Genomic DNA, 13,456 nt, shown 5'->3' on the forward strand with positions numbered 1-13,456 from the left:
GGTTAGCTAGTATCTTGGTAGGGTTTCCTTTTTGATTGATTTGGAACAGAAACTTACCTTTTCATTTTCCCCAACTCTAAATGCATGCTAGCCATCATGCTGTTCAGCATGCTGCAGATTGATCTCTTTTGCTCCCTAAGGTTTTATGTAGAATTTAAATCATGAAGCTGCTAATTGTGTAACTGTGCTACTTTTAGCCTGGAGAAGACTGAGGGGGGATCTTATCAATGCTTACAAATACCTTAAAGGCAGGTGTCAAGAGGATGGGGCCAGACTCTTCTCAGTGGTGTCCAGTGACAGGACAAGGGGCAATGGGCACAAACTGAAACATGGGAAGTTCCATCTGAATATGAGGAAAAACTTCTTTGAGGGTGACAGAGCACTGGAACAGGCTGCCCAGGGAGGGTGTGGAGTCTCCTTCTCTGGAGATATTCAAAACCCGCCTGGACGCGACCCTGTGCAACGTGCTCTGGGTGAACCTGCTTTAGCAGGATGATCTCCAGAGGTCCCTTCCAACCCCAACCATTCTGTGATTCTGTGTACCTGGAAACAGAAATTGCAATCCAGCAAATGCTATGCTGTTCCCATGCTATGATCCTGGACTCCATTTCAGTTACTAAGAAGTTATTACATCTAACATAAAATTTTCTCCAAATTCAACAGGTAGCATCATGAAGCCAAATACCTCATTTTCCAAACTTCACTTCCTCACAGTTAAGCCCCTTAACAATAACTACATGTTTAACGATGGCTGCATTTTACTGAGACTTCAACCACAGACAATATGCTCAGAAGACCACAGGGGCTGGACAAGTCTCCATAAGGTTATAATTCCCTACATATACTATATTAGGCTATTTAAAAAAAATCTGAAGCAATATCTAAGCTAGTAGAGGGAGCTTCCTTGTGTAAGGCTAGAAAAAGCAGTTTGCCTGGATACTTTGCATGAAGAAATGAGAGGAATGGGGAACGAAGGCTCAGATTGCTAAGGGATGAGACTGTCCTTCTCAGACAGTGGCAGACCTGCAGGGTTTCCTCCATTTTCTGCAGTGCGCTCAGACTGAGAAGCAGCCTCCTGACAGAACAGAGATGCCTCAGTACAACTGCAGTGAAAACTAAGTGTGTGGCTCCCACTATTGCATGTAAATCCTCTTGTAGCTCTTCCTAGAGCAGTGGCCTAGGCTGACAACCTTCATCTCAGGACAAAGACTGATCAACCAGTACAGAGCATCTATAAGGAAACATACCTGCTGTCCACTCATCGAGTCAGAAAAGACAAGCTCATCTGCCTGGACTAGCAAGCAAAAGTATTTCACAATTTTGTTCTGTGTTAAGATGTAAACACTCCAGAAAACACCAGTTATGAAATTCCAAAAATTCTCCAAATGAAGGTGTTATGAACAATGGTAAAGGAAGTGTATTTACAAATTAATCAATAATCACCAATTTATGCTCATTTTCATTTTACTGTTTCTTGCATAAAGTTTTTGAATTTACTCTTGACTTCATATCTTCTCATTTTTACTACCTAGTTATCTCCACAGGATGGATGCAAAAAGATTTCCATCAGCAAATTTAATGAAAAACATTTATTTCAAGCAAGGCACAAAATTTAGATTTATTATGTAATTTGACTAATCCCAATTTTTGTTTTACATTAAGTACAAAAACCAACTTGAATGTAGGTGTAAATACAATTTCCACAAAGGAGTTCAATGAGAGCTAAAATCAGTTATGTATCCAGAACTGTAAAGTACAATTAAAAGCAGTCCAGGATATACAGATCGCTTTCCATAACTGCTGAAAGAGCTCATAATATACAAATACATTTAACAACCTCCAGTAATAAGTTATCTCCTTTCTAATCTTTCATTTGAAACGCATTTAGCAATTCTGTACCCAACAAAGGAAGCATTAAAGAATGAGAAGTGCAGATAAGTTTTACTCAAGCTGTCTGAGACCTAAATGAAACAACATACACAATCAAAAATTAAATAACAGAAGACTTAAATATTTTGGTTGAACATTTGTAAGAACAAAAATGCTAAGGTAATACAGAAAAATAGCAACAGGTTCAAAGACTTATTTACTTCTCAAAGAACTTATGGTGTACTGTAGCTGCCTAAAATATTTTAACAATTATAGAAAATCATATTACCAAGTTTGGTACGTTCGTATTTTCTAGAGGACATACATTTAAGACAATAATCCATGAACTTATTTACAAACAGAAGCTTATTTGTTTTAAAATCTGTATTAAAAAAAATCAGTTTTGGCACTACCCATAAGGCAATGGATGATGTACCTAAGATAACAGATCACGTAACGAAAGCGTAACAAGAAGGAAATCATATCCTTTAGCTTATTATTTAAAGAAACTGTGAGACTTCAATTATAACTTAACAGGAAATTAAAGAATCAGCATTTGCAAGTCACTAAAACACCCTATCTGCAAAATACTGAAGATTCTTTTTATATGCAACAGGAAATTGCTTTAATCTGTGAATCCACTGTGCCATGTCTTGTGGGAGAACCTAATATTTCTGTGGTTATTAAATTATCAAACTAGTTTTATTACCAGAAAATAGCAAAATGTTTAAGGAGAACATGATTTTTTACTTTTTCAGTAAGCAGAAAAAATAGTAGTCTGAAGTCCAGCCTTTGTTAATGGTCTATGAAAAAAAACCCCAAGGTAATTTTGCCATTCGCTCCACTGAGTAAAGACCAGTTTCAAACTTCTTTTTTATTGATATGAATGGTTTTAACTTTCTTGTTGCATTTCCATCAGCTTCAACGACAGTTGAATCTTAAAATTAAATTTCTCAGTGTTGCCACATTTGCACTGCAAAGACTGCAAGCCCAGATTTCATAAACTGTGGATTTAATTTAAATTTTAAAAAGAATCTTTGCATTTATCTGAAATTTATAAAAAGTTTTTTTCAAAACTTAAGGCAAAAAACAAGTTCTATTGGTTATGTTTCTTTAAGTCTGAGCAGGTGTACGAGGCTGTTTAAATATCAAAAAAGTTAACACCATATACAGTATTACCAACAAAAGTAAAGACTAAGGCAGCATGCACCCTTAAGATGAAAAGAAAATTTAATTTTACAAGATGTTTAAATAATCCAAAGGCAAAAAGTGTCTGTCTCCTCTAAGAGTATCTTCATAAAACATGGAAAGTTTAGAGGACATCAAGTTACTAAAATATTCCGTTCAACGTTTATACAAATACATTACTACAATTATAAGTTTACATACAATCAACTGACATCTCAGTGTTAACTAATTACTTAAATTTACAAGACAAACATAAATAAAGCTGTTAAAACAGGCAAGTACAGTACTGATCTATCATTCAGCACAATGTATTTTGTATTTCTTTCACCTTGAAAAGAATCAGATTAGAATTGTGCGAAGTCGTTCTTCAAACCTAGAAATAAAATAAAAGAGAATTAAGTATATCTATGCAGGTTTTACACAGCATGGGCATATTCCAAATGCCTAAGTCCTGTTTTCAGGATGTAAGTTACCATTTAACAACCTTTTGTCTGTTCTCAGAAGAGGCCACAGTCTTTAAGGTTATTTTTAATAATGACATCAGTTACAGCATCAAAAACAAACTGCACATTTTTTGTGTCTGTGGCACATGTGAAGTGAGTGTAGATTTCCTTCGTGTCTTTTCTCTTGTTCAAATCTTCAAACTGACATTGAATGTAAGCAGCTGCTTCTTCATAAGTGTTTGATCCTAGAAGGAGAAAATTGCTCAGTAAGTAGTTTCAAACTGAGAAAGAATATGATACATACTATATTTTTGAAGGAAGTGGTTCTTTGGAAATAGTTAACCTAAACCTGAAGAGGAGTAATTCCACAGCCATTGCTTTAAGATACCATAAATAAATCTTGAAGGAAACCTTTTGGACACATTTTTAAGAATAAAAACTAAGGACTCAATTATTAATTCCAGCTGCAGGAAGAGTCTTTCTATTTACTTCAGTGGCAGATGGAGTAAGTCATTAATGATCCATCACTGTTCCCTAGATTAGGATATTTTGTTTCCTTCATTCAAGCTACTCACTTTCACTTTTTATGTTTTTAAAAGATTTGGGTTTTTCCCAAACTCAAAGACATGTGGCATGCATATTTCTCCTAAGCTTTTTACCTCCAGTGTGCTACTTTCTCTACAATGGAATAGTTTGAAGTTACAATGAAAATGATATATAAAAAGGCTAAGGTTTATTAAATGAAATAATCTTCTTTTCCTATGTATTTTCTGAATAAGCCACCTACTTCTAACATGTATGTACACTCCCTGTTCAAATAAACTCTCATGTATCCTCAGGGATTCCCAATAGTGAAAAAAATTACATCTAAGTACAAAAATAGGAGGACATCAGAAAAAAGAATGGGCTAAATAAATTAGGCTGAAAAGTGTTGCAGCAGTAACATGTAAATGTTATTAGTGCACCAGCATTATTTCACCTGGTTAAAAAGATGAATATGACTTAGCACTGTTTTATTTGTGATCCATAAAAACAACCACCCCATCTTAAACTTTCTCTCATTTAAACATTTTTAGATACCTAGAGTTATTAAACTCCTCCCAATTTGTGCATCAAAAATGAGGTAATTTAACCAAAATTACTTGACACCTGCACCCCTCTCCGATACCTGCATATTCAGGGTAGCAAATAGTGAGAGGACTCCTTTTGATTTTTTCTTCAAAAAGATCTTTCTTGTTCAGGAAGAGAATAATAGAAGTGTCTGTGAACCACTTATTGTTGCAGATACTGTCAAACAATTTCATGCTTTCATGCATTCGATTCTGTAATTAGAAAAAGAACAGTTTGTTGTATTTTATCAGACTTCAGTAGTAAAATCAGGATACATATTTTTTTATTAGTTACAAACGAATCAGATAAGTTACAAAGTTTCTAGCATACCAAATCACATTTTACCACAGGGAAATAAACAGAGGCCAAGATCACTACAAAGAGCGTTTTCAGAAGTAGGGTTTTAAGCAACTACTTTTTAATTTGTTTTTCTCATTTCCAGGCTTAAGCTGTCTAATATTTTATAAATTTTTGGTGTGTTTTGACATTTTGCAGTACAGATATTCTACAAGAGTTGCTGCGTTATCTGTATTTGCTTATAGTGATTATATCTTCTGCAAATTGAAAATTAAATTCTGCACCTATCTGAGATTCCAGTATAAGAAAAAAAAAGTTCTATAGAACTAGAGAATTAAGTGAGCAGGTTTTTTCCTCTTACCCTAATTTTTAACTCTGTAGAAAAAATATCCAACATAAGTACTTTGGCCAAGCTCCAGTCATTTAAGTAGCAGGATGCTAGCTATGACCTTCTTTGACGACATTTGACTTGAAAGGTTTTTTTATTTCTCTTTCCTCCCCAAACTATATTTTATAAGACGTTGCAGAACATGAGGAAGAGCACAGAAGTCTGTTAACGATTCACACACAATAGATAAGCATCACTTTAGGGCACTCAGATAGGAAAAAATATGCACTCTGTGCATACTGGTATGGGAGGAGTCACACCTTGAAAGAGGAGAAAGGAGTTTGAAGGGAGAAGAGAAAAATTTCTGCAACTAAGGGAAGAGATCAGAGAAACACATTTAGAAAGAAACAAAAACTGAAGACTGAGGAAGGAAAGGAAAACAAAACATGCAGTAAAGTAGAAACAGATAAGCAATTTCTCGTTATATACTTCTAGCATCCATAAAGAGACTAAAGCATCTATTACTGACAATCCATCCTCATTAATTTATGCATCCTTTAAAATATGAGAGAGTGTAGATGAAAAGAACACTTGTCTCATAGTATTTCTAAGAATACAAGGAAATACTTTGAAACCTAAAAGCATGAAGTCTATCACCATTTCTCTGAGACCTTTTACACAAATCCCATACATCTTAAAAAGCACTAATACTCTAAAAGATGTATTTATAGCTTTCCTTTCAAACTTATTTAGTTTCTGTCCAACAACTATTCCCTTCTTCAACATTAAGGTACTTGCCATTTCCTCATCTTCAGCCAAGACCAAGTCATAATCACTTAATGCCACACAAAAAATAATTGCTGTAACACCCTCAAAACAATGAATCCACTTCTTCCGCTCTGATCTTTGGCCTCCAACATCAAACATTCTGCAAAACAGAAGTGCAAAGCAGGGAATGAACTTTGGAATTTCTAGCTTTCTGAATGTTAACCAATGAAATCTGAAAGCATCCGCTGTGCAAATCTGATCAGAAAATCTTAAAAAAGGTATTAAATAGTAATAAATGTTGCAGATTTTTATGTCTCAGTATAAAAAGCAATTTTAATAAAGTCTTAAAAGCCTTCCTATACAGCATTTTACAAAACTTGAGGAAGTGTGAGATGAAAACTAAACAAAACTAATTATTTACAATACTATATTTTATTAATGTAGTTAATTGTAATCGATAAAAACTAAAAATACACAGAGTTAGCTTTACGAAATGTTATTCAACCTTTAGCCCAAATGAACAAAGTCTAAAATAATAAAAGGTATTGATCAACAATGTAAGATTCTTTAAGAGCACAGTGGTGTCTGTTTTAGTACTTGGAAATAATGCAATACTAAGGAAGTTGGATACAAGTAACACTGACTTTATTATTGTTGTTTTAGTATTCTGTATACAAATACAAAAAAAATCTAATTTTCACTTTTTCAAATTTAACCTGGATGTTTAATCTGGAAACTCCTGGTGAGTTTCAGCTTCTCTCTCTCCTAAACCAAACTGCAACTTGATCTGTTTTTCAACTGTCCATGTTTAAATGGGATTTTTTTTAAGAGATGCTAAAATTATTTTCAAAATTCTTTTAAAAGACAAAATAAGCATTACATAGTAAGAACAATAATTTTCCCTGTAATAAATGCATTTTTTGGAAATGCAGTTAAGTGGGAAAACTGAGTTGTAACGGTGAGTCTTGTTACTTTTGAATTCTTTGCTCAGCAGAAGTAGAGCAACAGGAAGAGACCACATTCCAGAACTTAGCAGCAGAGGATCAGTAAATTAGCACATTATGAATGGATTTGCTTTTCTCTGCTATCTAAATGCTTTAAATAGCCATTTACTAACTATTATGGGCTACAGCCACTCTGAAAGACAGAACTTTCCTTAACTGTCATTAGGACCTTCAAGTATTTTGCAAGGCAGATAAACAGCATCCTGATATAATGAACTGTGAATCATGGGGTGGAGGGACAGACAAAAAAAAGCAGACAAACTGTGGTATCCTGAAATTAAGTGGTATATACATCGTAGGATCTTCTCAAAGAGAGAGAACATAGACTTTTCCACCTGTCTCTTTCCTATCACAGAAAAAGAAGTCTGTTGTCTCAAATTCTCGCGATGACTTACGGCTTCAAAACAATGCAAACATGTCATACATTACTTCCCTCGCTGTGTTAGTCAATATTCTATCATTTAAAAATTTAGTTTTCCTCCTACTTACAAGCAAATGCAATTAATTCCTTTCAAGAGGCCTGACTTTTGTCTTTAGGAATTTTCACAAGTAATTTTAACGTTTTTCTACATCATCACAAAAAAAAAAAAAAGCTTAAAATTCAGTAGGTATAAAAATGTTCAAACGAGAGGAGGAAGAGAGAAGGGAGAACAGAAAGAACAGAGGACAGACCAGTTCCTACATCTCCATCCTCTTTGCTGTAAGTAGTAGAATGACCAGCTCCATCATGAAAGTCTTATTTGACAAAAATGTCATGTGAACAGGAAGAGGAATCCAGACCAGATCAACAATTATTAAGATGCATAGTTATAATTTTTGTAAAGATATTCCAGCATTGCCTAAAATCATTCAGAATTATATTAGTAATAAGGCTATCACATTGAGGGCTTTTGGTGGACAGTAGGGCCTGTACGGTTGAACAACAACAGATCTCATTCTCTATAGGACAGAACAGAATACAAGACAGAAAAATTAACTGAGAAGCTGAACAAGAAAATTGCTCCTTTTATTTTTGTGGACACCAGCTTCTAGAGAACATGATAAATTAAATGCTTTATACTGATGGCAGTACTGTAATATCAATCTGCATGTGTGGGAAAATAACTGAAGACTGGAGGATTGTAAACATGCTCAAGTGGCTTGCAGCTGAGGTGCAGAAAAACACATATATCACACTAATTGTTGTTTAGCCTCGTGTGTCGAACAAGTACAACATCTGTGTTTAAATAACACAGGTCTGTGACAGACTTAGAGGTACCCTATCAAACACGCTTGAGATTCCTGCCCTTCTGTGGGAAAGATCAAAGGACAGTGGTAAACTATGCCTGTGTAAATCCCTGGAACACAGATGAGAAGAGCAGGTTCGGTGATCCTCTAGCAAGGACCGAGCTCTGTGGTGCCTGCGTCCAGGCTTGTGTGCCTCTGCCTGGGTGCTGCTTTCAGGGATCTTCTGGTTGGCAAGGTAACAAAAATAAATTTACTCTTTGCATTTCAGCTGTGGTTTTGTGGTTGTTCCTGCGCCCTGCCTGTGCTGACTCACACAGCACAGATCTCACCTAGTTCAATAATATCTCCTGGCACTGCTCAATACAAAAATATTACTACCAAGAGAGTAACTGAGAGGTATAAGAACATATGGCACAACCTCCCATATTAATAATAAACTGTAGTAAAAAGTATTCCTTCAACAAACAGCAAGAATGTGTGAAGAAAATAGATCTGCACAAGAGGCACTGTGTGATTTTCGCTTGTTCAGACTATGTTATCAGCATGTATCCTGGGAAGGGAGAGAAAATACAGTAGACAGACAACTTCTAGAACACAGAAGTGTAATTTCCAGTTTGCATTGATATTGTGATATGTGTGTTATTATTGTGATAATATCACAGATATTGATTTTATTGTGATAATATCACAGATATTGATTTTAGCCAGAAATCTTTGCTTAGTTCAGCATAGCCTCTCTGACAGTGGTGTAGTTCACCAGTGATGCTTGTCTCTTTTGGGGGTTGTCTTTCTGACAGTGTACCTAACAAACTCCCAGTTCTTTATGCAAACCATCTTTTTGCACTCATCTTTGAAGTTGCTATATACTAAAATCTAGTGCTGAATGAAGTTTTGGCAGCAATAAGAACCTGATGGATTGTTTTATGTAATGAAGCTTCTTCTCCATATGATATCAGTACAGACAAATACAGGCATACAGGGAAAAAAAAACACTATTTGGTACACAAAATTCTTAAAAAAAGATAATTTTTTGGAAGATACTTGCAGCCTTAAGATCACTCTGTTCAGAATGGCTAAAGTTCACAGGCTTTACATCTGCCCTGTTAGAAGTCATACTGAACCCTGTTAGGTCACAGTCCCAAAAGACTGAAACAGTCATAGAAGCCACTTAATCCGCAGATAAATTTTTAAAAAGTTTTGAAAGAATGATTTACAGATTCCACGTTCCAATATGGGAGGGTGTGCACACAGGGTTGTGTGCGAGCCCATCTTTTAAGCACTTGCCTCAGGTGCTAAAATTACTGTCCTACCATGCTGTAGTACTGTCCATAGTTTGAATACTCAAAAGAACCATATTTTGCTTATGCAAAGTTTAAGTCATATCTACAACGAACTAAAAAGAAATACAAGGCAGTGCTGAAAGAACTGAAGTTTCACAGAATCAACCAGGTTGGAAGAGACCTCTGGGATCATCGAGTCCAACCATTGCCCTGACACCACCATCTCAACCAGACCATGGCACTAAGTGCCATGTCCAGTCTTTTCTTAAACACATCCAGAGATGGTGACTCCACCACCTCCCTGGGCAGCCCGTTCCAATGTCTAATAACCCTTTCTGAAAAGAAATTCTTCCTAATGTCCAACCTGAACCTCCCCTGGCAAAGCTTGAGGCTATGTCCTCTTGTCCTATCGCTAGTTGCCAGGGAGAAGAGGCCGACTCCCACTTCACTACAACCTCCCTTCAGGTAGCTGTAGACTGCAATAAGGTCACCTCTGAGCCTCCTCTTCTCCAGGCTAAACAACCCCAGCTCCCTCAGCCGTTCCTCGTAGGTCACACCCTCCAGACCTTTCACCAGCTTGGTCGCCCTCCTCTGGACTCGCTCCAACACCTCAACATCTTTCTTGAAGTGCGGGGCCCAGAACTGGACACAGTACTCAAGGTGCGGCCTCACCAGTGCCAAGTACAGAGGGACGATCACTTCCCTAGACCGGCTGGCTACACTATTCCTAATAGAGGCCAGGATGCCATTGGCCTTCTTGGCCACCTGGGCACACTGCTGGCTCATGTTTAGCCGGCTGTCGATCAGCACCCCCAGGTCTCTTTCCACCGGGCCGCTTTCTAACCACTCTTCCCCCAGCCTGTAGAGCTGCATGGGGTTATTGTGGCCAAAGTGTAAGACCTGGCACTTGTTCTTGTTGAACCTCATGCCGTTGGTCTCTGCCCACCTATCTAACCTGTCCAGATCCCTCTGTAGGGCCTTCCTACCCTCCAGCAGATCGACACTGCCACCCAGCTTGGTGTCATCTGCAAATTTACGGAGGGTGCACTCAATCCCTACGTCTAGATCATCTATAAAGATACTGAACAGCACTGGCCCCAGAACTGAGCCCTGGGGAACACCGCTAGTGACCAGCCGCCAGTTGGACTTTGCCCCATTCACCACCACTCTCTGGGCTCGGCCATCCAGCCAGTTTTTAACCCATTGAAGAGTCCACTCATCCAAGCCCTGGGCAGCTACTTTGTAACAGCTGAACCTACCCCCCCCCTTATCTAAAGAATGAAGGTATTAGATAAATGTTTTAATGACTTTCCAGTATTTAAAGAAAACAGACTTCTGCAATGAGATTATAAGGTGACTATGCCACATTAAGACTAATTACTTCCCTGAACTAACTATAAAGCATTAAAGGCACTTCTCCAGTCACCAGTCTACTAAGCTATGCTACTTAGCTATATTAAATGGGTAGCTTTCTGAATGGTTTATCTGCAATTGTGCAAATTTAAGGACTGATGCAAGGTCCTTTCAGTAGCACAAGATGTTTTTGAAAGCTAGTATTGCCAGATTTGCTTTTCTACTTCTTTCAGACTATTTAAGCACAGAACATGATTCCAGTACCCATACAAAATAATGTGATCTGGGCCAAAAGGACACCAGATATTTATTATGATTGCTTTCACTTCTTTAAGGTTATGCAAGTTGTTTGTTCCAGTCCCCAGCCTTGCAAAAGACTCTGAATTTGACAAATATTTTTTTTGAGGCAGGGTGAGTGTTTACAAAAATATGATAGATATCTGGAAACTCTCACATATTACACACTTATTAAAACTGACCTGTATTTTTTATTACCCCCCTTTCCTATTTCCCTGGGCTGTAAGATTGCGGGGGGGCAGGTAGATAAAAAAACCTAACAACTTAATGTTAGTGTACTACATGACTAGGTAAATTGCATTTGAAGGGATTCATTACAGTTATTATTTTTAGAAATCTTCAAGTGTTCTGCTAGATTTTTATTAAAAAAAAACCAGTAAAAATCAGTAGAGAAGGAAACAAATTAGAAGAAAAACAAAGACCCTTTGCTTTCTGATCAAAAACTGTCAGAAACATCATAATCTCTAACAAGGTCTTCTACTTGGGTATACTATCGTGCAAGTGACAATGCTCATTGCCCATTTAATGGTCTACAACAGAATAATGCCATCTTAAAAACATTTTAAAGATTACTCCTGTTGGAATTTAAAAACGAAACAAAGATTCCTTAGAAGTGTTCCTGACCTTCAGAGATATCTTTGAAGGGAAGTCTCTGGATATCACCCCATATAAATGCAAGTCAGCCACCTACTCCTACCCTGTTCTCAAATAATTACTGATAGCTGTACCCATAGGAAGATATTTCATACTTGTATACTTTAATACCTTAAATTTTAGTTGTTAGTATGTCAATTCTAATGCTAATGTTTTATAATTTTGTACTAAGACCTGAATTTCCATAAGAATTTGTCAAATTATCAGAAGAACATTTTACAAAATAAGGTGGTCTCTGAAGACAAAAGCAGTAAATAAATCACTCAACTTCTGAAATAGTCTATAGAGACAGGATGAAGATGACTTGCTATTTGCATTTTAGATTGAATCAATAATCAAAGCTATGCTAAGTGCTTTATAGAGAAGGCTGAAGTGAGGCTCAACCTCAAAGAACGTAAACACATACAGCAAAACAGAAAAGATAATAAAAAAAAAATTGAAGTATACAACATTGCACAGCTAGTCATGTTTATATACCCTCATCTTGGTATAATCAAGCCTTTTATGCCTTTAGTTCATCTTAAAAGTTCTTTTCAATGTCATGTAAGAGTATACTTCTTCAAGCCCTTCCAATAACTCATTAAGCCTATCTCCTGAGGCACCTAAAATTTAAACACCTGCTGTACAGGTGTTTAAATGCACAACATTACAGCTAAATACTTCCAAAGGCCTGTCTTGAAGTTACACATTTTATAGAAGTGTAATCATATGGTCCTTATAATGGACTTCATAGGACTGTAATCATATGGTCCTTGTAACAGTCCTGATAAACAGTACAGACTGGAAGTAGCTACCTGCATACACATTCATTGAGAGTGTAGAAGAATTTAAACTCATCTACAATAGGGAATTGAACAAGAAACAATAGAAAATATGTGAGAAAATAGACAGCTCAGAATACTGAAGACCTCTCTTGAGGCTTGGCTAAGTACTATTCTCCTTAGGTTTGCAAGATATTAATTCCCATTTACCAGCAATTATTTTATGGATGAATACGAATTTTGTATCCTAAAGCAAGGAAACAAAATATATTTCCATAGTACTGATGGCCCTGAAGCATCCATATTACAGTACTTGCTATGCATTTACATGACAAAAAAAAACTTCAATGAAGATACTAAACAAATACATTGTATAGACATACTGAAAACAATCTCTGCACAATCTAAATGCAGATTCAATGTGAGTTTTACTGAGTTTTCTTCTCATTCTTCCTGATCAGTAGGAGGTAGAATATTATTACATTTATACTATACTATGCTTTCATCATTAATGTCTTTGAAGATAAAATGTTTAGAACATTAACATTATTTTGTAAATCCCACACCACAGGAAACATAAGTCACACTTTTTCATCACTAAATAAAGTACTACCTTAAAGTACAACACATATTTGAATTCAGTTCTTCAGGAAAATTATTTACGCTTTCATACACCAGCAAACACTTATAAGCCTCCAGCTGAATTTAAAGGGAAGAATCTGATAGTAGAACAGGTATATAACATGGCAGAAAATGGAATATTTTGAGATTTAATTTACATATAAAATATCTTTACAAAAAGCCTCCAATAAAACCAATGCATTTATTACTTAATATCTGTATATTTATTCTGAGTAATCACAGGAGTTCCAACAAT

General features: G+C 36.3%; 1 protein-coding gene across 4 annotated transcripts in view; it reads right to left on the reverse strand.

Moving 5' to 3' along the window:
* Positions 1–1,574: 1,574 nt before the first annotated feature.
* The window catches only part of GNAI1 (G protein subunit alpha i1), a 39,519-nt gene continuing 27,637 nt past the window's right edge, over positions 1,575–13,456 (reverse strand). For 2 of the 4 annotated variants that reach the window (XM_068400560.1, XM_068400559.1), the window contains exons 7-9: positions 6,034–6,163; positions 4,669–4,822; positions 1,575–3,745 (exon numbers count right to left, since the gene is read on the reverse strand). In XM_068400560.1, coding sequence (XP_068256661.1) covers positions 3,555–3,745; positions 4,669–4,822; positions 6,034–6,163 — 475 coding nt within the window. In that variant the 3' untranslated portion in view covers positions 1,575–3,554. The remainder of the gene's footprint in view (positions 3,746–4,668; positions 4,823–6,033; positions 6,164–13,456) is intronic. The other 2 variants (XM_068400561.1, XM_068400563.1) reach the window with 2 other exon arrangements.

The sequence above is a fragment of the Nyctibius grandis genome, chromosome 5 (assembly GCF_013368605.1).
Source record: "Nyctibius grandis isolate bNycGra1 chromosome 5, bNycGra1.pri, whole genome shotgun sequence".
Classification (NCBI taxonomy): domain Eukaryota; kingdom Metazoa; phylum Chordata; class Aves; order Nyctibiiformes; family Nyctibiidae; genus Nyctibius; species Nyctibius grandis.